General features: G+C 39.8%; 1 protein-coding gene across 1 annotated transcript; it reads left to right on the top strand.

Annotated features, from left to right (window-relative positions):
* The first annotated feature begins 12,996 nt into the window (after positions 1–12,996).
* On the top strand, positions 12,997–26,699 carry vwa1 (von Willebrand factor A domain containing 1). The gene is made up of 6 exons (XM_034145446.1): positions 12,997–13,373; positions 18,819–19,376; positions 20,803–21,132; positions 21,833–22,108; positions 23,077–23,352; positions 25,727–26,699. Exons 1-6 carry the CDS (start codon positions 13,292–13,294, stop codon positions 25,753–25,755), a joined length of 1,551 nt encoding a protein of 516 aa, XP_034001337.1. The 5' UTR covers positions 12,997–13,291; the 3' UTR covers positions 25,756–26,699.
* Positions 26,700–27,844: the final 1,145 nt, after the last annotated feature.

Here is a 27,844-nt window from a genome sequence, read left to right as displayed (position 1 = left end):
TTGCACATAATTTGATTATTTCCATTTCTTTCTGCTTTTTACTTCTACTCCAAAAGGAAGTAGATAAAATAAGATAAGATAAGATAGACCTTTATTGATCCCTGTAGTGAAATTCAGCTGTCATAGCTGCACAATAAGAATGAAACACACAAGAATTACAAGAATAAAAATAAGAGTACAAATGTAAGTAACGGTATAAATAAGAATAACAACAATAACGCAATAACGTAGATGAATGTACATAAACACAGATATTATGCTTTTTTCAACCACATTTATTTGAACACATATTTAACATGATTTTTTTTGTTTAAAACAATGTGTGGATCCCTTAGTGAAAATCAAGCTACTTGGCAATAGTTAAACAATACAAAATAATAAAACATTTTACCACCTGCAATATATTTTTAATGAACACTTAATGCATCAATATTTAAAGTTAAATATTATTATAAAACGATCTGTTATGCATGATAAGTAGTTTTGCTTTTGGTACTTTATGTATAACTTGATGCTAATGCTTTTGTACTTTTACAAATTTGAACACAGGACCTTTACTTGTAAAAGAGGACTGTAGTACTACTACTTTTACCTAAGTACAAATTTGAATACTTCATCCACACCTGGTTATAGGCCTTCTGTATAGAAATACATAATTTAGTGCGTAATAGCGGCCAACAGTACAGTATTATATGGAATAGTATAGTACAATAGTTTAATATAGTATTGCAAAAGTGTGTAGGATAGTACAGTATATGTGTATTTTACAATAACATAAATCAGTTTAGCACTATAAGTTGAGTACAGCTGTAATGTAAAGTAGACCTAACATTTCATAATGAGGTAAATAAAAAGGAATTAAATATAGTGCAACAAAATATTAGAATATTATTATCTAAGAGTGGAGTTCAGTGTATTTTTAACATAGTCCGTTTCAATGTATGTTAATGACTCCTTTATATTGAATTGAATTTTTTTTTTTTTTTACATCGCATGCTACTTTTTCATACAAACTCTCTGATCTCTGTTCTGATGATCTCTGACTCTCTCTTGAGTATTTGGCTGCGCCTTTCCTCCCACTCCCTTCCCATTTGCTTCATCAGCTCCATTTAACTGTATATCCTTGGCACGACTCTCCTCTCCATTGGTGTTTTTTTCCAGCTTGAATTCTGGGGAATGACAAGAGAGGAAAAGGTAAACACCGGAAAAGAGTGTAAAGGCAGATTAAACTTCCACCAGGTCCTTATGTGGAGGAACTGTTAGTACAACTGTTAGTGGGTACTTTGTCAAAATAATATCCTGACCTTGTCACAGAGGAATCCTAAACTTATGTGTGGTGTATTTGTCTGTCATCCTGTTTACATAGCCTACTGAACAGCCTCTAGTGCATCATAAACAAGACTTTATATGTAGCAAAGCCACAGCTTGACTACTAATGATACACAATAACGCATCTTTTTTTGGAATGTCTTACTTGCATACTATAAAAATGATTTCTTCATTAAACTCAGCAAGTGCAACATAAACAAATAACTGCTATATGATACACAGTTAAGAGGCATTGTGAGGGAGGAATTGTCTAATAGGACCCATATGAGTTCTCGTTTTACAGACTTGCCTAGACTTGTGTTCGGGGGGAAATGAAAGCCCTGACACTGACTTTGAAAAACCTTGAGTGATGAAAGCAGAGATAGAAAAGAAAATATCAAGTAAACCTTTGCTGTACCTTGAATAAAAATCATCACCATTTTTAAAACCTGAGATTAAAATCCTATGTGAACAGTGGTTACACTTCTGCTTCAGTTTCCGTAGGTGGTTTCATTGAAGAGGAAATATAATGCAGATTCATATTTGTATTTTTGTGCTTCTTCTGTGACATGTTTACATGATTTCATGTTCAAAAAGGTATTTCTTTTTTCTCATACTGCCTGTGCTGCAGCACCTCTTTTCACCCTCTGTCTAAAACCAGAGCCCAGTCTTCTCTGATTGGTTAGCTGGCCGGCTCTGTGGTGATTGGTCGACCGCTTGATGTTCCGCCCCTTAGCCTCTCACGTACAATGTATTGGAGTGCTAGCCAATAAGCGTAAGTGTTACAAACTGATGTCACTATATTATGAAAGTAAACCAAGGAGTCCTATCGAGGCGTTTCAGACAGGGGGGTAGGGAAACTCCCTCTGGAGGGCACTTTGGGATTGTAGCCTTTGCAGACCATTTACATGCACAAAAACCTATATAACACATTACAGGACAGGAAAACCCTAAAAAGCAGAAAAGTGCCCCTTTTAAAATAACAAAATGTGTTCAAATGCATTATTACAAGTAATAAGGTATTGCATTGATACAAATATAAACTATTTTAGTAATCGATTATTAATTTCATGTGAAAAAGTCAAACATTCATTGTATTCAGCTACTTAAAGTTTATTATTTGATGCATTTTGACTTAATATGATAGCAAACTGAATATTTCTGGACGATTTTTTAGGTCGATCATTTTGGGTTCTGGAAAAGTGTTATGGACTTTTTTTTGCAGCTGTTTTACAGTTTGTCCTTTCAATGCTTATTTGTTAATGGATATATTCATGCATGTCCACTTGTTTTTATATTTACAAATGCCTATTTCCTTCCCATGCCAGTATTGTTTTAGGAAGAGCCACCACTTGTAGATTTAAATATAATTTGGCATTGCCAGTTGAAATATGAGACATAACAGACATTTTTCTAAACATAAACATTTGACTCATCAATTCATACTTTGAGCACCCTCTAATTACTTTCATACTTCTTAATATAATTGCTTCTCATCATCTGGGAGACGGACCTGATAACAAGAACATTTTTTAAATACTCTGCTCTCCTGATTTATTACCTCCGCCAAGGACGATATGTTTTCAATTGGTGAGTGTATTGTAGGCAAAGGAAGAACACATTCGACTTTTAGACAGTTTCGAATCACAATGTATTTTTCAAATGGGTTTGACATTGCAAAATATGGAATGGCCTTGGGGGATGTCTGCGTTCTCCAAGTGATCATTTATTATTGTTTCTGTTCACTCACTGCCAAAATGAACCACCAAACATTTTTTGGGGATATCTAGAATTTCATGGCATTCAATCCAATAGTTGAGAAGTTCCAGTCCATACAAGAGTGATGGACCAACTGACAGACTGACATTGCTGCCATGGGGCTACGCTGCTATAGCTGCTAATTAAAAAAAAAGTTTGAGTTTGTTAAACAAATAGTTTGAAGCTTTAAAATGTTGAGTCATTCATTTCTGCATGACAGCCAATACTGTTACTGTTTCCAACCACAGAAGCTTGAGCTAACTTTCCACACACTCTTTAACCTAACCAGCAGACTTCACGTCTCACACATCAGCCATCGATCTCCCTCGGGCTAAAAACTCCTCTTCCCTCTTGTTCTTGAGCTATGTCACACAACCTGCAAGTGTGTGTGTGTTCAGCCTTACAATGGATTACTCATTGGAAAACAGACAAGCAGAGCTCAAGCCAGACAAGTTCAAACACAACACCCCTCGTCTCTATCTGTCACCTTGACAATCGACAGGAGGGGAGCTGAGTGAAACCGAGATGAAGTGGACGGCGTGACCTGCGCGGCACTTTGGAGGGTGTGTTTTGTGTGCGTTTGCTATAAAGAAAGACCAGGAAGTGGGGAAAAGATAACAAGAGAAAAGCTGAAACTTTGAGCATGTGTAGAACCACTGTGCCAGGAAGTGAAAGGCAAAGACTTTAAGTGGATAGGCGGATATATGGATGACAGGTGATGGTGTTAACAGGCAGGAAGTGCCGGTCATCTTTCTGTCAATAAAGGAGGATGGGATGCTCACACATGGAGTAAATGTTCTATCTCTGCAACACTAGGGTTAACCCTAACCTGAATCCCTATGATTCTGATTACCTTTTGATAGATTTACAAGCCTTTGTGTACATTCTGTTTTATGTATGCACTCATTTACAGCGTGCATACATAAGAGAGGGTTTGCCTCACACCGATAGCTTTGATAAGTTGCCAGGTAAACCCCCCCGCCCCCTTAACTCAACCTGCCCTGACAGATTCCACTACGGATGCACTTGTAATTACAATCCCCTGCCTCTTTAAACTTTCAGACATACCACAAAAGTGACTTCAGCTCCCTTTTGTGTGTGCATTTATACCCTGTATATTGGCTTGTGTTACTCTGTTGGGGTACATGTGAGGGCTTGTGTGTGTGTCCTTGTGTTTGTATAATATACCGGAGTGTTACTAAGGGTGGGAGGCAGCTGGGACTGCAGAGGAGGGAGTGTGCGTGCGGGGTGAGGAGCAATCAGAGGGCGAGGAATCACAAAGGGAGGAGAGAATGGAGAATCCAGCTGCTGTCCACCGAGGCCAAGACACAGCTGAAAGGAAGGTGGTGAAAAGGAAAATGGATTTGTTGTTTTAAAAACTAGTGTTGTAATTAAGCAATTTGTTTTATTAAATGTTCAATGTTAGCTCATCCCAATTCATATTTGCATAGTGAGTTACTTTTTGAGACTTTTTTTGTAGTTAACAAAAACCACAAACAATTGATTGAAGAAAATAAAAGGTTTTATTTTAGTTTTACCAAATCTGCTTAGTAATCCATTTTTGACCAACACCCCCCAGTTTTTCTATAAATATAAGTTATATATTTGTGTGTGTATTTCTTTTTTTGGATAATGTTTGAACTTTGAACAACTGAATTTAGTTTTTTTAATGTATTTATTTTCTTATTTGCATTTTAAGAAATTATTTAGTTACTTTATTTCTTATTCTCATGGTCCTTTTTTCCACTCCATATGTTTAATTTATGAAATTCTTCCATTTTGAGTTCATTAAAGTGGACCTATTATGCTATATTGGAAAAATATATTGTAGGGCCATACCTATACAAAACATGTCTGTGAAGTTTTTTGCTTAAAATACCAAACAGTTCACCCATTGTAGCCATGCCTCATACTGCTCATACCCCTCTTTTGCAGCCCTGTTAGAGAAACGCGGATTTTGGGTCCTTAGCTTGAAAAAAAAGAAAAGAGGAGGCTGAGATAATGCCTGATCAGAATTCTACCGGAGATAGTTAAATTCTGCTGTGATAAAACGCCATCCTGTTCTAAACCACATCAAATATTATTTCTGAAACAGTATGGAGCTCAAATGCTTTTTCTCTTGCGGGTTTATCACAAGGTGAGTTCCTTTTTTTATTTCCTGCTTTTTAAACACATGTGCTCTTCAGTACAGGTTAGCTCTGAGTGTTAGCGAGGCTTGCTAATGTAAACAAAGACGAGATTACGTCCAAAACACGTCAGGCATTGTTTCTGATAGCAATTTTCTGTGGGTCCGCTGCCGATTTGACGTCAGATCGGCAGCAAATCTGTATCCGCTCGTTGTACCCCTGTTTTTAAAAGATTTGGGTACGGAGGAAAAGAGAGAGGGTTTTATTTTCTGACGCTGCGTGAGTTCCCCGACGCACCGGGGACACATATTTATGTACAAAAGACATCACAAAGTGCATTTTGCATGATAGGTCCCCTTTAAATTATCATCTATAACCAATACCTTGTAATGTATTTAATTATTGCTTCTCTTATGATGAAGAATAGGTAACAATCTTTTCAGGGTTTTTATTTCGAGAAATTCCAAACATGTTTGACAGTTCTCTTATAGATATTTCCCAGAAGTGGCTTTTAAAATATATGACTTTGGTTTACCTTCGGCTCATTGCATTCTCTCCAGCTATTCAAGTTATCTTTTGATAATTTTTTAGTAGTTTGAAGTTAACCAAATCAGATTTCTCCCTAGGGTAGCTTTGCTAAAATTGAGCTTTGTGTGCTATGCTAACAAAGTAGCTTCCTCAACACTGATAAAAACAGTTCAGGAGGGGATGATTAAAGACAGAACTGAAAAAAAATCCAGGATGAATAGAAATATATCCAGATATCAGGAGACATGAAATGAGAGGAAAGCATAAATAAGAGTTCTTCTTGAGATGTGATACAGACACAGACACACTTTGGCACTGTACTGGGTTGTGTGTGTGTGTGTGTGTGTGTGTGTGTGTGTGTGTGTGTGTGTGTGTGTGTGTGTGTGTGTGTGTGTGTGTGTGTGAGAAATACCTGGTACATCCAGCCAACTGTAGCCTACCATCCTTCCCACATGAGTGCAGCCAGAATTTGGAGAACTCTGACACCGATGAGTCACCGCCACTGACCTTTTTTCATGTGGTTACTGAATGAGTGGGACTTAGCATTTCTCGAATTATAGCGAGCACTCAAGGTTCTTTGAGCAGTTTGTACTTTTGGATGGAAGTCCTTCATTTCACACAGAACAAGAGAGCACCCGGGGGCAAGCTGAGGCTGTGAATGGAATTTCCTTTTTTATAGTCCACAAAAAAGGATTCTTAGTCCTCAGCTGCTCTATTTAGACTTTTTGGAAACACCCAGTAGCCTTTTCAGAGGTTTTCAGGCTCATTAGGGGTAACGTTTCTCACATGATGATGGAGTTGGACCATACTGTGCTGTTAAAATGACCCATAAAATCCTCTTTGATTCATAAATCATGAGACTCTTTACATTAGGTGGTAGATTTGTCAAATCTTTACCTGCTAGCTTTCTCCAGATCAATTGGACTTCAAACTGTGCCAAAAAGACGAGTACATTTATCCTCTTCCCATACAATAAGACCATTGTCTGAGCTATTGAAAGAACCTCCATCGACCCAACTTGGCACGACCAGAGGCAGCCTGTGACATTTTACTGTGGAAATTTGTAATGGGTTTTGGCCTCACCAACTTGGAGAAACTTACAGTATACTCAATGTCGATTATAGCAAAACAGATGTTCCAACTAGCGCGATGGATGGAGCCGTATACGCAGTTTCATTCCCAAGACAGTAAGCAGACATGGGTGCTTCTGTCCAAACTTAAATATACACTTGCAAATGTATTCTGTAAAGATACGGGCATGCAGCGAACCTGACTGCTGCTTGTGTTTAATGTAACTTGTCATATTTGTTTAGGAAAAGTTTTGGATGCAGTTAAAATTCCTGTAGAGATATCAAGAGTGTGTTCTGAAGGCAGGTCTCACTGGTTGAGCTTGACACAATGTTCCTAAGGTTAAACGCTAAGGAAATACCTTTATAGACAGTGCTTTAAATACAGTACCCATGTGGACAGACAGGATGCTGATGAGTGGAGTCAGGAAAGTACCACTGACGCATTCAGGGCCGGAGGTGTCAGTGTTGTTCAGGAAGGCAGTGAGCATTTGGCGCATTTCTGGTCTCATGCACATCCCCAATGATGGGAAGTCCCTCCGACTTGTCTGTCTGTATTTTTAGTTTAATGACTATTATTTATGTGTTGTGTAAAGGATACTGTGGGAGGAGGCAAAGAGCAGGTTCATATGTTGTCTTTGTTTCCCTCTTATTGAGCATTCCTTGGATTTATCTCCCTTTTCCATCCTCATACCCGCATCTCCCTGCATCCTCCCTCATCTCTTTCTCCCACCACTGTTTATTTTAGCCTCTATTTTCTCCTTCTTTATCAAAGTCAACTTTATTGTCAATCTTCTGTGAGTGAGATACAGACATGGAGATCGAAATGCTGTTTCTCACAAACCAGAGGAATAAAAGTTAGAATGTCAAAAAATACAAAAATAATTAAACATGGACACATATATACACATTTTCACATTAGGGGCATCCATAAAAAAAATACATATAAAGGCACAGCAGTCAATATATACAAAAATAAGAACCACTTACAAAAGGGATGAAGATGAATATATTACAGTAAAAATATGTACAAATTACTGTCCATTTCAGCGTGGTTAAATTGTCTGGTTAAAAAGTGTATGGTGCTGGATGTCTGTCTCGGTCTCTGTCTCTGTGTTTGTAGGGAGAGGGGGGGGGGGGGGGGGGGGGGGGGGGGGGGGGGGGGGTACTGTTAAAATCCAGGTCCAATGGGGGAAGTGTAAGGGAGAGGAGAGTGTTCAGCACCCTGAAAGCCTGGGGGAAAAAGCTTTTTTTTAATCTGGTGGAGTTCAACTGCAGGCTGCGGAAGCTTCTCCCTGAAGGCAGGAGCTTGTAGAGGCAATTGGAGGGATGGGAGGGATGGGTGGGGTCACCCACAATGCTGAGTGCTTTGCGGGTGAGGCGGGTGTTGTAGAGGTCCAGGAGTGATGGGAGTGAGGCATGTGACTCGAGTCACATGACTTGGACTTGAATCACACAATTGATGACTTTCAGCATGACTTGAAAAAAATCGAAAAAGGAAAATGATCTTCTTTAAAAAAAGTATGCCAAAAAACTATACATTTTTCTAAATCGACTAATGTTGACGCCATTCACTACCAACAAGGCAAAACTTAATCTTCCATATCCACAACAACATCCAATCAGGTGGAGGGATAGCACCATTAAGAAGTAACCGTATATATCTGTGCACTTGGAGAAACTTTTTCCCAAAGAAAATGTTGTTCGCCTAAAAAACAACCTGTTGATAAACAAAACAAACAAAGTGCAAATCAGGTGAATAAAATGTGTGAAAGTTTGTGTAATTTTTTGACTCAAATTTCAAAGTTTTGGACTTGGGACTGGCCTTCAGACTTGACACTCTTGAATCAGACTCGGGTGTAAAGACTTCTGCGTCATTGTATTCTCATTTTGTTTTTATATGGGTAACTCTCCTCAATACAGATTTTAAATGATTATGTTAGAGGGAGACTGATACCCAAGATTTCCATTGCCAACGGCTGCTTCTTCGTATCCGATACTTGATGAACTAGAACTTGAAAATCTTATACTGAGAGAGACATTCCTTTTTCCTCAAATCCACACAAAAACATGGTTTGCTAGGAACTAAACCTCAAATACCATAGACTGGCAGAACATAGGAAAAACCTTGCAAATATAGATCTGTGGAATTCACCTAACCACGGACAGTGGCATTCCAATACGCAGCCAAATCCTCAGCAGGCAGCGTTTATTGGGGAATTACAACTAGGCTGCTATTATGGCCCAAAGTTACAAGAAGTTGTATAAGAGGCAGGAACTCTGCTTGGCTGCTTGTTTCAGGCTTTAACCCTCTCCCTAAAGGATGGGCTGTTTTCCTTACTTCCATGTGATCACGCCCTCGATCTGGTGATGAATAAAATGTCGTAAACTCCTCCAATGATGACATCTTGCTGTTTTTGCCTCTTCTCCCAGTTCCTCCTATGTCCTGCTGCCTTGCCCACAGCGTGAAGGTCAATCTTATTGTGCTGTTTTCACTTTTTCTTTTTTCTATTACAGGACTTTTGAATGTCATCCCACACGGACTATGATGGTATGCGAATGTGAGCAGAAACAGATCACTGTTCAAGTTGCATAATCTGACATAATGATTGAGGTAGCGGAGACATGTTGGGTGGAAAAAGTTGGCCATGTCAAAAAACCCGTAATGTGTCATTGCACAATTCATGCAACGCTTGACATGATGAAATACATACATAAATGTGGTTCACGCTCATGCAGAGAATAAACAAAGAGCATGCAGGGTTCATATGCATGTTCAGCTATTTAGTGCTTTCTCACACACACCAGTGCCAAGTCGTTCCAGGTGGGGGTATATACAATGTGTATCCAACTGATTTACAGTGTGCTGACTACATGTTACAGAGGAAAATAACTCCCATCTGTAGTTAGATCCAAACCGCACAGTGTCGTTGACCACAGGCCTGCCTTCGGGGGCCGCAGATGTGCGTGTGAGAACTTGTTCGGCCCTGGAGGGAGGGTAGCTCCACCAAAACCACGAAGAAATTAATGTTGCATGTCTGTTGTGCAGTAGCAGCAGAGTGTAAATGGATCATGATGCAGCAGGGAACTTGACTTCACAGACATTTGGTGTTCAAATTTAGTAACAGAGCATAAAACAAGAATTTTCAGAAATTGTACACGGACTTCAATTATCAAGGCTGCCAAAGTTATTATTGTCAGTGCATAAAACCAATAGAGGGTGACTCAAGAGCCACTAGCATTATTGTATGATTGCAAAAAGATACAGTGTATGTTGTGGTGCATTTAGTTTTTGCATATGATTGCAATGAATATAGGTCAGACAGTGCAACCATATTGCTGATTGCGCTATACTGTTTAGTTACTAGGTGTGTGTCTTGGAAAGGGTGTGTATTTATTGTCAACGTCTCACTGGAACAATAAAAGCATTTGCATACAATGCGTCACAGAGAAATCCAGACTTTTTGAATTCTTGCATCCTCTCCCGTCCATTTATCCCCTCCTACCCCCTTTGTTTCTTTGTTTTTATTACACAGTATCAATAGTGTTCATGCTGAATCGAACAGAAAGTCCTGTGTGCAGCCCACTCACTTAATGTGCTACATGGAAATCTGACTTTGCTTTAAAAGGCTACGTGGTAAACCTCAATAAATTACCTACATGCAAAGCTGCTGACCTAATTTACAAGATGCACTGCCAGTGGTTTGAATATCGAAAGTATTTGTGGTTTCTCTCAGTTAAATAGAGGTTGCTATTCTTCTGGATTGCTGAAATCTTGGTTGTCTTCACCAGACAAATATTTACAAATAGAAAGCTGAAAGGTAAATATACTGTCTGAACAAAAACTCTATATGGATAGAAAATATATTAAGAGGGCATGATGTCATGTAATTTACATGATTGGCAAATACATTTAATATTTTTTCCCAACAGACATACAGTATATTTTCCTTTGGTGTATGACTCATTTCAATGGTTTATTAGCAAAAATGTAAAGCGAGCTTTTCCCTATTTTAGCCCTGCTAAATAAGGTAGTATGAAGTCTTACATCTTATTGTGGCTCAGATCCAAGAAGTTGACGCCCCAATGGTGAACAGAGCCCTATTTACTATTCTGAGATACTGGGGAGACTCACTGGAGAGAGAGAAGGGTGTCAAGTCCGACAGAATTAGCCAGAGGGAAGTAAAAGCAGCTTTGCTTTCAAAATAAAGGCTTATTTTTTTAGGAATGGCTTTGTCTGTTGTTTACCTCTACTTTCTATAATAGGAAGACTTTTTGGTAGCGTGGTACAGCTACGTCTTGTGTCAAGTGTTTATTTAGGCTATAGTTGTGGCAAAGTATGAATATCATAATTTACAACCAAAATGTACGCCTTTATGAATCTACTTATATTTATTCAAATACGGTTTCGTCATTTGAGGTACTTGGAATATTCTATGTTTTGCTATTTAATACTGTAATGTACTGTACTTTTTACTTCACCTTATTTCTATGTCTAACTTGGCAGATTCTTTTTTCATTTATTCTTTTTGTCTTTATTTTCTACCTCCAGGAGCATTACAAAGCAACATTTTTATCAGTGGAAACTAATTCTCCCCCCCACCCCCCCGTCGACACTCGCGCGACACAGAGGGCCTCATCAAATAACAATAGGTCTTCGCACACTTCGTGCTCAGCCTCAGGCCCTAATAACTTTGCGTGGGGCCACAAGTTGGCCAGGGCAAGGTCAAGGATGCACATGCACACTCAGATTGGTGATTGCGAAAATCACTTACCTGCCGTTTACATAAAATAAATAATAAAAGGGACCATTTTGCATTATGAATACTATAGTTTGTTAAGAACACTTGTACTTTTAGAAGTAAAACTCATTAAGTAGGCCAGGGGCGTCGCCTGGACCTGAAAACATTCGGGGCTTAGCCCACAGTGGCGGCGGCACTGGCATTTTTTACTGCAACACTCCCCACACGCACACACACAGTACACCCGCGACTGTTACAATGAAGGCTCGATAATCAGCTCACGGCATATAGGCAGGGGTAAAGTGGTATTTTTTATGAGTGGGGGGCGGACCTCACCTTCTCTAGGGGGGTCCGGGGGGATGCTCCCCCGGGAAGATTTTTTTTTAAATATTGAAGTTAAAAGCATCAATCTGGTGCAATTTGAGAGCAAAATGAAGAGATCTTTGGATACCTCTCTCAACACCCATATGAAGTAGAACTGTAAACAGATGTACTTTTTCTTTATGGATATTTTACTAATCACTCCCCTTTTTAACTCTATTCTTGTTTTACTGCCATATAGTATTTCATAACTGTTTTTCCTTTATTCTCTTATTTTCTTTATAACTATAATGATCATATGAAGGTGTGCCGCGGAAATAATCTTTTGAATAATTTGTGACCAAACCGTTTGAGACTCACTGAGATAACTTAGACTAAAGTTAAGTATCTAAACACTCAGAGAGTCCTTTAGCTCACCTGAGTCTCTCAGTCTGAGAGGAGAGGACTCTCCTCCAGCTTGTTGTGGAACAAACAGCTCCTTATGTCCGTTAGCGCAGCTAGCTAACCAGATGCTAACAACACGTCCCTGCTGGCACCGGGCACCGGGCACCGGGCACCGGGCACCGGGCACCGGTCCCTCCCTCCCTCTCTCTCCCTCTCTCTCCCTCTCTCTCTCTCTTTCACACTAAATGCGCTATTGCCACACACACACAGAGCCGAGCTTGAATGACACAAGCACACGTTTATTTCCATGCAACTCTCTGATTGGTCTGGTGTCATGCCTCTGTTGCATTCAGTGAACACGGGAAATTACAGTGCTGCCGTCCTCTCTTGTGTCATGATGAGGCTCACGTAAAGCACGGTTAATGTATTATATTATTGAGGGAGAATTGTCCGGGGCTACAGAAAAAACATTCGGGGCTAAAGCCCCGGATGCCCAGGCCAGGCGACGCCACTGAAGTAGGCTATATCCGTCATCTCTGTATACGTGTATTTTGAGATAAGCCTATAACTAGCTCTTTTTCAACTTTAGCTTTGGGTCCCAATTATAAATTGAGAATAAAAGTCCATGTCTGTATTTTTATTCAAATTGACAGCAAAAATACATTAGCCCTATCAAACGACTTTTATTTTGAAAGTTTCTCCAGCAAAACTCCTATTTATCTCTCGCGCGCTTGATATTGGTGTCCTCCTGAGCGCGAGCGAGGTGCATTTGCATAGAGAGGAGCGTCCAGAACATTGCGAACACCGACTGAAGTTTGGAGTTTAGTTCAAGTCTAACCTCCAGCGGCTCAGTTTCCCGGTGGTGGACCATGTTCAACGAAGGACAAAGAGAAGAGGAAACATAAACAGTCGGGCTGGATTTGACTCGTGAATTATGCTTCTGACTTTAATTAGTGGGAATGTGCTCCTCCGGGCTGTGGTGGATATCTGATTGACTCAAGAACCCATAACATTGGTTTTTATAATTTTCTTCGTGGGGAACTTACTAACTTTTGTGATGGAGAGCCGCGTGTTGACATGGATGCTGTTGTGTGTGCTCCTGCGGCCACTGGCTGCTCAGAACCCCGCACCTGAAGGAGGTAAGCCCCCTCACAACTGGATAACATTCATCCAATGGGATCCTTTTTTTTATTACCATCATAATTGGTAGAAATATAGTTGGAGGCCATGATGTAAAATATTAAATGAAATGTAACTTAATTTCTCAGGACCAGTTCTCACTTTAAGATAATGAGGTGGTGATACATAGAGTAGTAGAAGAAGAAATCAGAACATTTTCACAAGTAAAAATAACTTTAGTTAAATAAAGTAGTAATACCACACTGGGAAAATACGCCCTTTACTTACAAGTAAAAGTCCTGCTTTCTAAATTTTCTAAACGTATGCAAGTATATATAGCAATATGTACTTTCAGTATAGGCTACTTCAAGTATTTTACTGCTTGAAGGCTATGCTAATTTTAACTCCGTCTCTAACTGCAATGCATCATATTCTATGAGATATATAAAACAGTCAAAATTAAGACGTCTGGAGATTCATGACATTCACTGGACAGGAACTGTAATCTGAGTAACTAAATATAAAGGCAATGTTTGCCTTTGAGATGTAATTGGGTAAAAAAAAAGCATATGGTTGAATTGAATTAAAGTACTAAAATACTATAAATAAGGTTCAAGTGCCTTACATGTTTCACTTAAGTACAGTGCAGTACTTGAGTAAAAGTAGCCTGCATGTCTGCAAGTACATCTTCTCAGTCATTACACAACGTTGTCCCCAGTTAAAAGTGGTATAATGTAACTATAAGTACATTTACTCAAGGATTGTTCTTACAGTAGGTACTTTTTCCCCCCCTTATGTACTTTACTTGAGAATAATTTGTTTACTCTACAATTCAGCGGGCGCTGTACAATAGCTGCAATAGTCCTCCAATTCTATTCTAATGACTTCTTGTCCACAACATTTTGTTGCCAATTAATATATCTGTAGCCCATAATACTTATTAAACACTATTATAGCACTATATAGCTATTTTGTAAATATAAAAATATATTATGCTAATATGAGATGATGCATAATGAAAGTAACATTTCAATACAGGACTAATAAATGGAGTATTTTAATGTAATGATTGCATTTCTACTTCTACTTAAGTAAATGATCTCAGTACTCAATTCACTACCAGTTTAAAACATATTGGTGTTATTGGACACGCAAATCCTTTTCCATTAGAAATGGGTGGTGCAGCAGGAGGTGGAGGGTCTGTCTGAGCTCAGGGTGGATCGGGGTGGGGTTGGTATTACACCAGTGTTCTCAGAGACATGGCTCCACTCCAGGTATTACACTGGATGCTGATGAAATCCCACAGCCTGAGGGCAGGGGATCCCAAAACGGGGTGCCCATGATGCAGGGACCACCCAGGTGGGCTAGGGAGGGAGGACTTCAGGTGCACACACACACACACACACACACACACACACACACACACACACACACACACACACACACACACACACACACACACACACACACACACACACACACACACACACACACACACACACACACACACACACACACATACACACACACAGATAATTGTCTGCTGATGAAATCTCTTGGCATTTCAGTAGCAGTGCTTTCCAAGACAAGGACAAAGCGGTCCCCACATCAACTGAGAGATAGTTACTTTTTAATGATCTAGTCACTCATTAAAGTAATAATAAAGAGAAAAGAACTGAGAGCAGGAACGATTGATCTGCAGCTTTATTTTTCCATTTATGATGTACTTAATAATATAGATAAAAAAAGATAAGAGGCTCACATATATAATATGTTGAATAAATGAAGCACATGTGTTCAAGTACTGTACACTTTAAACTATAGACTGTAACTGAGTATTTATTTAAATGTATATATACTTCTATACTTCACTCCATTTTGTGAGCAAATATACTACCTATTTTAACACACTGTATTTGACAGCTTAAGTTGGTTGTTACATTATGGAAACAGAGTATTAGATATAAATCAACTAATAAATAAACATTGACATAAGACGTTTATAATTATAATTAAGCTCCACCTTTACAATCTGTGATAGCCACAAAAATGCATCACTAATCAAAATCCAGTAATTTAAAATATTTGATTCTGGAATGGGTCATCATTACACATTGAAAGAATTGTTACTTTTGGTAATTTATTGGAATATCCTGATGCCAACACTTTTGTTTGAGTCACATTTTGATTGCAGGACTTTTACTTGTAACAGAGAATCTTTACTTGTTCCACAACTTGATATAATAACATATTTCTTTATTTATCTTACACTTGTGTAGAGTTGAGACACTCCTCATTTAGTTTAAAGGCTGGTATGTCTCTATGTCATTAGTTCTGATAAATGACGACAGATTGGCCGTCAAAACAAATGTTATTATTGGTGCCTTTACACCCTGCGGTAAAGCTTGTGACCATCAAGTGTCTGAGAGGCTAAACTTGGTGGTGGCGACACTCCGCCGAGTCAGTCAGTGAGAGCAGATCTTATCACCATGTTAACATAGTAGCAGTGAGTGAGATGCTGCCATTTCCATTAATAGGGACCTGATGGTACTGTACCACTATAGCTTAAAGTAATTGAGCTTTTACTTAGTGCACTTGGTGCTATTACTGTCTTTCTTGTATCATAGGAACTGTGCTGTACCCTTCACAAACTTAAGCCTCAGGAAAGGAAGGAACATGTTGCTAAATGTATGGTTAATGATTAGTCATTTAAGGATCAAGAATGGTATTTGAGGCCGCCGGATAGCTCACCTGCACTAAAAAAATGGAGCAGTTGAGCCCTGTTAAAACCTTTTTTATGAAATGCCCATGCACTGGGAACAAAACCTGTGTATCTGTGTAAGATCCCATGCCATATTCCCATGTGTTCAGCAGGTTGCGCGACCTCCACTGCTCCAGTCGTGTTTTACGAGGGGCCGCTTGATGTTTTATGCTTCATATTTCTACCATCACATCACTCAAGTGTTAGCCTTCCTCCAATAGATCCTTTGTATTGCCTCATCCCTAGCAGCAGTCTGCATTTAAACAGGTCTTCTCTCTGAATAAACAGTAAAGAGCCCATCTTCAGACGTCAACATGTGGTTTTCAGAATAAAGACATACCTGCACAGGTGGAGGTAGTGGGGGGGTTGTGATACGGAGTGGCGCCCCCCTCGCTCCAAAGTCCATACAGCTTGACAGATGTAAGGAATTCCTTAGTGCTGATGGAGAGAAAGGCAGCGAACCTGTGTGTCTTTGTGTGTGCACATGTTTGATTTGTGTGTATTGCCGACATGCCTCGCTGCATTCTCACCTTTCAACACCTCCGAGTCTTATCAACACCTCACATCATGATCAGATAAAAAAAAAAAGAGGCATTCGAGGTTATCAAAAACGTCAAGGGTGACGAGTTGTCTGCAGTAATTATAGTCTTATTAAATAAAGGTAACCTAGAGACAATCTAAGGTCTCCATGAGTCATGCATCTCTCACACGTTTGATTTAACTCTCTCGTAAAACCTTGCCTTGAGATTTTATTATCAGGAGTATTTTTCCTGACTGACTGGCTGCACAATCTGTTATTAAATATTGCTTTTAGATTCTGTCTTAATTACTGCAGCTTCTTTGTTTCTCTCTCTGCTCTGTATACAGCCATCCAGCATTCCTCCTCGTCTCTCGCATGGAACTGCCTGTACACCCCCCCCCCCCCCTTCACCTAACCGCTCTCAGTCTCACTCCTCTCCTTTTAACGCCTTTTATTTCCCTATGTCCCACCTCCTCTCTCCATTCCTTCTCCCTCGTCAGCTAAAGCCCAGCAGCTACTGTTCCCCCACCCCCTCGTGTCCTTAACTCTTGGCATTCCCCTTAAACTTTGCTTCCGTTACGAAATGTGGAAAATTGGGGCTGAAAAAATCCACTCTGTGCTCCAAGCTTGCATGCCTTTCATCCATCGTCCACGTTTGGAGTTAGCACAATATCGCCATCATTTTGTAGTTTCTCTGTTTGTTTGGATTTCTTCTTATCTTCTCATGTTGATAATTCACCCCTATAAATGTTGTGGAGCGTGTTGTTCCAAGAAGTTGGATTGAAAAAGGAGGGAAATTCCAGTGAATAGGGGACTTGTGGAAAAAGTTGTGGGAGTGATTTTGAATATGTCTTCTTGATTTGCTATATGTGGCGCATTTCCACTGCAGGGCCTCGCACGGCTTAGTACGGTATAGTTAGGCCTTGGTAGGCCAGGATCACTTTATGCTGCGTTTCCATTACAGTTTAGTAGCTGGGGCAGTAACTATAGTAACGCAGTGTAGGCGGAGCCGTGACGTCATCTTCAATGCGAACCACAAAACCAAACATCAGCCGTTAGCTGTTAGCCCTCAGAGCTCACAGCTCCTCATATCTGTTCAGAAACTAGACAAAAGTTAAACAAGTACAAACCACGTCTGTGTCATGGCGAATACAGTCGCTGGTTTATTTATGTCTGTATAGGCCGTTGTTGTGTGTGTGGACGGTCGGAGCATATACAACATTAGCTTAGTCGATCTCCATTTAGAACACACGCATTTTAAAAGGTTTTTCGCCTGCCGTCTGTCTGCAGACTTGTCAAAGCATTAATTCATGGTTTTTACTAACCGGTATCAGTATGTTGTTACTTCGGCATCATTTTGAAACGTGTATTACAATTAAATCACGGTCAAATATGTTCATTGTGTTGTAGTTGTAGCCACTCACGTCACTAGTTTAGCATATTCATCCCGGTTGTTGGCCCGGAAAGAACCACGATTTTGGAGGGCCAGAAAAACTGTGAAAAGGTAGCCCTGAGCCGGAACTAGCCCTAGTGGAAACGCAACAAAAGACGGGCCGGGTTTGGCACGGCACGCTTAAACCGTGCTACGCGCTGCAGTGGAAATGCGCCAATAGAGTGCTGCAGGGTGATGTATTATTTTTGAAGCCGACCCAAAAGTTAGCATGGCAAGGGTTCCCTCGGCTAAAAGCCATTTTTCCATTTGAGTTCAGAATATTTCAGGAAATAACACGTTTTGTTCAACACGCTAATCGTCACATATTAACACCACTGTCATAATATTTGAAGTGTAAATGCAGTTAGCAGAAGTAAAAAGCTAATACTAGGCTACAAGAAACATTTCAGCTACATGGCTTCACGTCAATTGCGCTAAGCTAAAGGTGGCTAATATTCAGCGTGCTGACGTTTAGTAGTCTCATTTAGCCACTTGTTGGCAACCGCTGTTTATATGACACATAGAAGCTCTTGACATTCACAAGTGGGGTATTAACTGAAGTATTTTGTTGTTGTAGAACAAGATTGAAAATGTTTAAAGCTTATATTAACCACAGACATAGTTTCAGGCATCCAATCAGAAATGCTTTAAAAAAACTGTTAACTTAGAGACGAGGAAACCAGAAAGGGCTTAAATGCTAATTCATTTCAGGGTTCCTATTTACTAAATTCATCTCTCTTTTTCCCCAACAGTGCTAAACTGCTGCGAGGGCGATGTCCTCTTCTTACTGGATTCCTCTGGGAGTGTGTCTTCCTACGAGCACTCCCGAATGCTCACCTTCCTGTCTGAGCTCCTCCTCCCGTTTTCTCTGGGGGAAGACCAGGTGAGGATTGGTCTTCTGCAGGTGGGCACCCAACCACGCCTCGAATTTGGCTTTGGCACCTACAGCACCCAAAGTGGTCTCCAGGGGGCTTTGAAGAACACCAAACCTCTCCGGGGGGACACCAACACAGTGGAAGCGCTGAGGATTGCGAAGGAGTCGGTGCTGAGACCCGGAGCATCTGACGAGGCCCGGGCGGGGCTCCCGAGGGTGCTGGTGTGGTTGACGGATGGGGTGAAACCGGGTGATGTGATTGGACCGATGGCCGAGCTGCGGGAGGAGGGCGTGGCTGTGCTGGTGGTCTCCACTGGACACGGCAACTATCAGGTGTTGAGGCAGGTGGTGTCTCCACCCATAGAAAACAACCTGTACTTTGTGGACATCGATGATTTGAGTATCATCACAGAGGACTTGCGGGATGCCATCATTGGTGAGTATGGTGTGGGTTATTTAGCTGCTGATATATAAGGCTGAAGGTAAGGAGCATGAAATGTGCCACCAACATGATAATTGATTCCCAGTGTTAAACATTAAACAAATAATAAACAAATTTAGGGTCAAGATTGCGGAAAAAGATAACAAAAAAGGGGGTTTACCACAAGTGGATCATATCATATTAGTTATGGATATTAACAGCCCTTTTAGCGCTTTGTAGGTCGGTTTGAGGTGTGTCATTGTGTACATATCTTTAAATGAAAAAGGTCCATCATTGAATTAAAGAAATACCGACACCGTACAGCAGGAGATCAATTAATTGTGAAAGGGAGTATGATTGTCGGAGACATAAATGTCAAGTGTCGTATCAAAAAGTTAATATTTTAAACCTTTTTTTAATTTAAATATTTCATTTAAAAAAATAATATTTATTTTGTAAATGTAATGATTTTGCATCTTTTGTTGAAACATATAACATATAACTTTTAATGTGCAAACCTTTCATTTCATTTACCATTTATTTAAGCGGCAATAGTCAATATTTTGTTATTATTTATATTAATGCATCAAATAAGTTTCAACGTAAGAAGATGAAAATGAAGTTGAATGATGATGAAGAAGATGAAGTGTCCTGTTATGATTTTTAGGCCCTCAAAAAATCCCACAATGCAAATAAAAAATAGATTGTCTACAGCATTTGCTCCAAGATCTAATTACCAACTAATCCCCAAAGCAATGCTCAGCACTTTGAAGTCCACCAATCATTCACAGATGTATGAGATGTCTCCGTGCTCCTCCCTGATTCCAAACATGCTCCTGAAGACAGAGGGACTAAATATCCGGACACCAGAGTGCCTGTGTGCTTGTGTAAGAGTTACTGTAATGAGATATGATGATCTATTAATGGATCAATGATTCAATTCCCTTTGCTGCATCCTTTAACACTGTATATATTTATATATATACATATATATAGACCGGGGGGCTGCCCCTTTCTCTGGCCAGATTCGGTATCTGCCATAACACTCACTTGGGACACCTCAGCAGTTATACAACATATACTGTACATATATATATATATATATATACATTCTGCAGCTGTAAGACATGATGCATAGTATAAATAAGGCTTTTGCACAACAAGGAGCAATGCAGCCCCTGCTTAGGATCTCATCAGATATCCATGCCTCTATGGCATTTGTTGTTTTGTAGCAGGGATTTACTTAGATGGCTATTTCAAGTTGTCTCATTCTAGGGACTGTGAATGCATCCAGAAATCCAAGTCTGTCTGTCTGTCTATGTGGGTGGCAGTCTGAGGCATATTTAGCACCACTCTGTTGCCTTCTTTTCTCTGTGTTGTTGCAGAATTATTACGTCTTTAATTACAATCCTGTGACCAAACTATCTTTGTCCTCCGACAGAGATTATCCGAGCTGAGAGAATGAACGTCCGCGACGTCTCCACCAACTCTGCCACGCTTAACTGGCGACCCGTTCTGTCCGGTTTAAACGGCTACTATGAGATCCGCTTCGGTCCAGTTCCGGCGGGAGGAGGGGGGGGTGGAGCAGGTGGATCCGGGACCAGTCCCAGCACCGGTGGTGGTCATCACCAGAGAATCACCCAATCTGCAGACTCCAGCACTGCACGGCTGACAGGCCTGAAGCCAGACACCACCTACACCGCCACACTGACCCCAGAGTCCAATGACCAAGCATTTAACATGCTCTCTGTCACCTTTACAACAAAGCCAGGTGGGGTTACCTCCTATTTACTCAGTGTGTCATAAACCCTAACTGGGAATATGCTGCTTTACCTGTTGTATTTTATTGTAAATTAATATATTGTGATTTTTAACAGTTTGACTAACCGTTTAAAGAGCTCACCTTGCACTCTTGGAAGTTTTAAGGGGATCATTCACTATTATTTGACATTTTATAGGATAATGTACGGAAGCCCTGACAGGTAATTCTAAAAAGATTGATCCAAATTTTATAAAACCCATCAATTTCAGAGATAAACAAAACATTCAGAATGATTTCATTGCAACATTTTTTTCAAGTAATGAAAAACTATGAAAAACGTATTAAAACACTTCAAATTAATCACTGGATATTGATTATTTCTTGATTCTCGGGGCTTCTTTAGTAACATTTTATTTTACAGGATTTTAAAAGGCCAATTATATGGCATAATTAACCGCAATTTAGACCAAATTAATTATTTCTTTAATAAACATCCATTATTGGAAACTTTATTTTCATATATTTAGGATTGTATGCTTGAAATGACTAGCATTATAATTTAGTCAACTAAATAGTACATTGCTAATGCTAATTCATTTCAAGTGTACCAATATACTGCCTCTATCTTATCTCTTTTCCTACTATCTACTCCCAGTATCTTGGTCAGATCATTTTCCTCACGTTATCTCATACTGACTGTTTTCCACAGAGGTGCTGAGCCCCGCTGTGGTGACGCTCTCTGAGTCGGGGCCAACCAGCGTCCGGGTGAGTTGGGGTCCTTCTCAGCCGGATCAGATCACAAGTTACTACATCGAGTACTCTGCCCTGCCGAGGGGAAAGCTCCACGCTTTCACTGTGGGCCGAACGCAGAACTCCACCCTCCTCAGGGACCTCCAGCCGGACACCACCTACCTGGTCACCGTCAGCGCCCGGCACACCTCGGGCACGGAGAAGGCCATGTCTGTCAAAGTGTGCACTCCGGAAGGTGAGCTACATGAAGACGATCAGTACTTGAATTTCACTAAGTACATTTACTTAAGTACTGTACTGAAGTATACACTTTTTATGCAACTTTACACTTCTGCACCCCTTCATTTCAGAAGCAAATAGTGTACTTTTTTACTAAATGTAGTATTTATCAAGATTAGTTTCTACTTACTTTGCAACTTCAGACTCTTAATACAAAATATGAATAAATACATTTTGTAATTATATAAAGTAGTATATAAAAGTAGTCCGAAATAAAGAAGTTAAAATGTGCTTCACCTTTAACAGCTGCAACATTATGAACACATTAATGCATCACCAATGGGGGACCATTTGGCATAAGTACTTTGACTTTTGGTACTTTGTGTATATTTTTAAGCTAATATTTTCATAGTAGTAGTGTTTTGAGTGTAGGGCTTTTATTTAAAGTGAGTTAACAGTTAAACTGTATTTTTACACTGTAGTATTGGTACTTTATACTTAAGATTTTTTCAATTTGTTTTTGCACTGAGTTTTTTAACTTTTCCTTAAGTAAAAGCCCTGTATTCTCTTCGGAAGCCGATGCAGATGGAGGGTCCAGTTACAGCTCACTAATCCTGAGCTGCATAGTCGTTCTTACATTTCACATAATAGCAGCTCCATTCAGGTTTGTCTACTCCAAGGTCAAAACTGAGCAGCAAGAGCATAAAGCCGATCACATTTTCTACTGTTTGAGTTCTTCTAAAGCATTTCTGTCTTTACTACTATTTTTTGTATTTATTCTTATTATAATGTATTCATGTAAAAATACTGCTTTTGGATTCAAGGCATATAATAAGGCATGTTTCTTTGTTTTATTTTACTTATACAGCCTTTTAAGGAATACGTTTTGTATGGAAAAAAGGAAACAATTATAATAATAATAATATTATTTTTGAAATATACTCCTACTAATGACTTTTAAGACTTTGAGGTCTTTGTTCCCAGTGACCCCGGCGCTGGCGGACCTGCAGCTGACCACAGTGAGCAGTGACTCTGTGCAGGTGGACTGGAAGAGCAGCGCAGGGGGTCTGCGGGGGTACTGGCTCACCTGGGAGGGGCAGCAGAACTCCATCACTGGCCAGCGCTCATCCTTCTATTTGCCGCCCGACTCTCTGTCAACGCGCCTCACACACCTCCCCCCAGCGACCAGAGTGTGTGTGTCACCCATTTACCGGACGGCGCGAGGGGAGGGACTGTGCTGCACGGCACAGTTCCAATCAGGTGAGTTTTGAACAGGTTATGTGGTCATCTTACACAAAGAAGTTATTTGGGTTGAGAAATCTCTTTCAGATTATGCTACAAAGCTAAGGCCAGATAACATTTGACCTGTTTTTATGCTACAGAACACATTTCGAAGTTAAGTATCTTGCCCAAGGATATTGCTGTCATGTTGACTGCAGTAGTGGGGACACACAAGTTAGGGGCGGATCTACGGGGGGGCAAGGGGGGGCAGCTGCCCCCCCACTGTAGAGCCTTGCCCCCCCAGCTGCCCCCCTAACTTTTGTGTCCCAGAAACTGTACTTGTAGAAACAAACCTACACTATGTCCACAAGCTTCTCAAGCAACGAAACAAGCAGTTCATTAATTAAAAGTGAATCATTTTAAATATCATCTTAGGCCCGTTAAAATCGCAGCTACGGCCCTGCATTAAACTGCGGAGCGGCATTCACACAGACCACGGCTCACATCGCTGCAGAGAGACCGAGCTGTCCCAGCACCTGAAGGTGGATCAACTTCCCCTGGGAACATTTCCCCTTCCACTAGTTTTGTTTTTACTAAAGACGAGAGCTTGAAACAAAATATTAATAAAACGCTGCCGTTTGAATCGATAGCGTTTAACAGACGGTCGCTGTTTGGGACGTTACGTTACAAAAATACTACACAGACAGCGCTAGCTGGGAGATCGATCCCTTTTATTTGCTAAACTATGCGGTACTATTAAATCCACGTAAATTACACATCACAGCAATGAGGCCAGATACATTAAACCAGGATACATCCTTTACCGTCAAACTGGGTCTAAACACAGCTGCCTGTGTGCGTTTGATAAATACTTTCTGATGTTATATTTATTATAGGCTACTTATTAGCTACTTATCAGCTACTTATTAGCTACATGGCCCTAACGTGTACAGTTATACAAGCATTTGTACCAATGCTTTTCACAAGTAGACTCTTGCAGGCCAGAGTAGCTGGAGTGATTCAACAACAAAAAGACATATCTGAGAAGTGATCAGGACGAACAGAAAGAGGAAAAGGAAAAGAGAGTACACTTAAGAGACCAGGAGGGTCAGAGCAGGAGAAAGCCAGGAGGAGATGAAGACATTAGTGAAGAAGAAGAAGATGAAATGTATGTGTGGAATAAAGATGAAGTGTCAGAAAGAGGGACAGAGGCAGGGATCAGGAGGCAGATGAGACTCCAGCTGGACCACATGGTATGTTTGTATTCTCCTTGCATACATATTCCATTACAGCAGCACAATCTAGCGGCTCTTAGTATTGACAAATATGTATTGAAATGTGTTGCTGCACAGGTCACCTTTAGCTCTCTTAAGAGATGGGTGATGTCATTTGTGTACTTAATTATAACTAAGTACTTTTACTCTACTTACAGTAAACAGAATTCTAGGGTATCATGAGTATTTTCTGCTGTTTTATATTATATTTGAGTTTGTTTGTCTGAACACCTTGTTTCTCTTATGCATTAAGAACACTTGTGTTGGGGCATGATTTAACAATAAATAGGTTATATATATATATACAGGATAAAATACCACGTACTGTCCGCCCTCCCATGCCACCCTGGCATGACCTTTTGCCACCCCGTGTAAAATGTTCTAGAACCGCCACTGAACAAACCTCTGACCTTCCGAATAAATGCCGCCCACTTTTTTAGCCGGCTGATAGTCAAGCTTCCTATTCACACACACACACACACACACACACACACACACACACACACACACACACACACACACACACACACACACACACACACACACACACACACACACACACACACACACACACACACACACACACACAGATAAATTGGTATTGGCACAGTATCTATGCAGATAGTTTTGGTTTTATTTTCCAGGTTTGAGGTATCTGTATTTTCAATTTCTGCCTCTGCCAAAAACAATGGGGGTAAATGGATTTGTTTAAAAAAATATTTTATTACACCTGCTTTTCTACTTGAATTATTCATTGCTGTGAAACCCACACATTACATTAACTTCAATTGTATTGGGGTGTACACAATAAATATATTTTACTAAAACTAATCTCAGAACCCTTTTATTAATTTACAAAAGGACTACAACCGGAAACAAATTAAAATACCAATTTTCATTGCCTACAGTTTTTGCCTTGAAATAAAGCCATCTGCATTTAGAGATCACTAGAAACATGTGTTCATGTCTTGATAACACGACAAGTAAGTCAGATATGTGTGTTTAATTGAAGTGAATAGACATTTTAAAATGAAACATATTGGACTTAGCTACAGGTGAATTATTAGTTTTTCTTATAGTAGCATTCAGACAGCAGATATTTAATTTCTCAACTGCTGTTTCTCCCCTCTGCCTTTCAGATGCATTAGCATACGGCTACCAATCCTAGCATCTCTGAGCTGCAAGTGCACCACACCAAACATGGAGGGCCGATGGCAAGAAGAATGCTGACTTTCATCCAATAATTCTTCTCCGTCCTCTCCCCGTCTGTGGATGAGATCCAGGAGAGATTTGGCTTGGCTTACTAAGCACTCATATGGAGGCCATAGACACTTAATCGTGGTCTGGGACAATATGGCCACATGTTGACTGCTACAATCTCCAACACAGAGGACACTCTTTCTTTACCATTTATTTTGTCTCATCTGGTTTACACCTGTATTAAATGTATAATGTTTCAGTTTGGAGACGCAAGCGTTGAGATAAAGATGTTTCTTCGATCTGTTTTGCAGATGCAGAGCAGGGCATGCTGGGAGTGTTAAACGTTTTATTTGGCTTGTTTTTGGAGAAAGGCTTTGCACCATATGTGAGCCTCATGCCCCATTTTCTTTTTCAAATCCTGCGAACATCTGATTTACATTTATAATGAATACTTATGAGCTGTACTTAAGTGACTTCTCTTTTAGCACATGTTTCACACACTGCAAAAAAAAGGAATGTAGACATGAGGTCCCTAATAACAGGATTGCATTAAACTTGAAAAAATGACAAACCAACCGTCCACATGCCCTGACACTAAACAGAGATGCTGCATATGATACAACTGTGTGTAACTTAGAGCAGTCTTGTTTTCTCATAGATCCATCATTCATATTTATTAATCAAGGATCATGCAAGTATGATAATTAGTATTAACAGACATGCTGTTTACATATTAAGACTGTTACCTTTTCTTAAGCGAGTCTCTGCTGCCCCCTACTGAAAGGATCCTTACAGGCTTACAACTGATATTTCACTGGTATCCTCAAAGCAAATGTATTTTTATAATATTTCTTGACCACTATTTGAAATGTAACAAAAGCTTGCAATAAAGTCCTTTAATAATTTTGTTTATACCAATTGTATTTTTTGTATTTAGTATTGTATATCATGCTAAATATTCTAAGTCATGGCCTCTTTCTTTAAAAGGGATTCAAATGATTGTTTACCAGGCATAATGGGTCTAATGAAAGATTTGTTGGGAGTTTGTCGTATAATTGGGACTCAAATGTAGGGGCTCTGCCACTTTAATTAACTCCATTATTTTTAAAATGGGTCTGTTAAAAATCACCCATTTTCTTTGCAAATGGCAAGAGGAGTACACTGTTTGTTTTTTTACTACTGAGTGATAGTATTTTGAACTTTGCAAACCCCCTGCATGTGAATGAAGACAGTTATCATGTTGGGTGCTTCATTTTTCAGTGTCTTTTGACATACTTTAAATACAGATTTTAAAATCCAAGAATTCTATCCCAAATACGTCAAAATGATTCCTATTACCTTATCAAGGTTCAAGGTTCTTTATTGTCAATCTGACATAGCTACAGAGTAATTATGTAGTTGAAAATCTTATGTCACAGGCTTCTCCAACAATGCAACATAATAACATAATAACAATAAGAGAATGGTGACCAGACAAGCCTTTTAACAATCAATTTGTAGGCAACATGAATCAAATATATATGCTGGCAGCTTTAAATGGGTGGCACAAAGTGTTGCCCATTAAGTGTAGCTAGATTTTGGCTATATTCATAAGATGACCAATACATAGACCAGTTTAGGGGCCAAAACCTGGCGGCTCCCAGTCAATCATTTTTTCCAAACAGTACAGGGTAGGCCTACCCTGATACCATACGGGACAGCAATGCAAAACATTTTCTTTTTGCAACACCTGTTGTTTCATCTTAGTTTGTGTCTTCTAAATTGTGCAGCAAAACAGTGAAACCAGGCAAAGCTTAGTATGGTTAATCAGAGGATCTAAGGTCAATTATTTTTTCCAAAAGTATTCAAAATACTTCATCATGAGCAAAAAGCCTGTTACTTATATGGACCTTTATCAGATCTCCTGAGCATCATTACAAAATCATGTTAGAGATTAACTCTTTTAATTATTCAGTATATTATTCTTTTGAGTAGTAAAAGTAAACTGGGCCTTCTGTTTTGCTACTCTGACGAAAGCACCTGAAGGCAGCACCAGGTCGCATGCAGTTGCTGTGCAG

The sequence above is a fragment of the Trematomus bernacchii genome, unplaced genomic scaffold (assembly GCF_902827165.1).
Source record: "Trematomus bernacchii unplaced genomic scaffold, fTreBer1.1, whole genome shotgun sequence".
Classification (NCBI taxonomy): Eukaryota; Metazoa; Chordata; class Actinopteri; order Perciformes; family Nototheniidae; genus Trematomus; species Trematomus bernacchii.
Note: the sequence above shows the minus strand (reverse complement) of the source record. Positions and strands in the feature narration are given on the sequence as shown.

Excerpts from the sequence above, each read along its gene's own strand:
- vwa1 (XM_034145446.1), top strand. The coding sequence starts at position 13,292 with ATGGAGAGCCGCGTGTTGACATGGATGCTGTTGTGTGTGCTCCTGCGG. Across the intron at positions 19,377-20,802 it reads CTTGCGGGATGCCATCATTG|AGATTATCCGAGCTGAGAGA; the intron begins GTGAGTATGGTG and ends GTCCTCCGACAG. Across the intron at positions 23,353-25,726 it reads CACGGCACAGTTCCAATCAG|ATGCATTAGCATACGGCTAC; the intron begins GTGAGTTTTGAA and ends TCTGCCTTTCAG.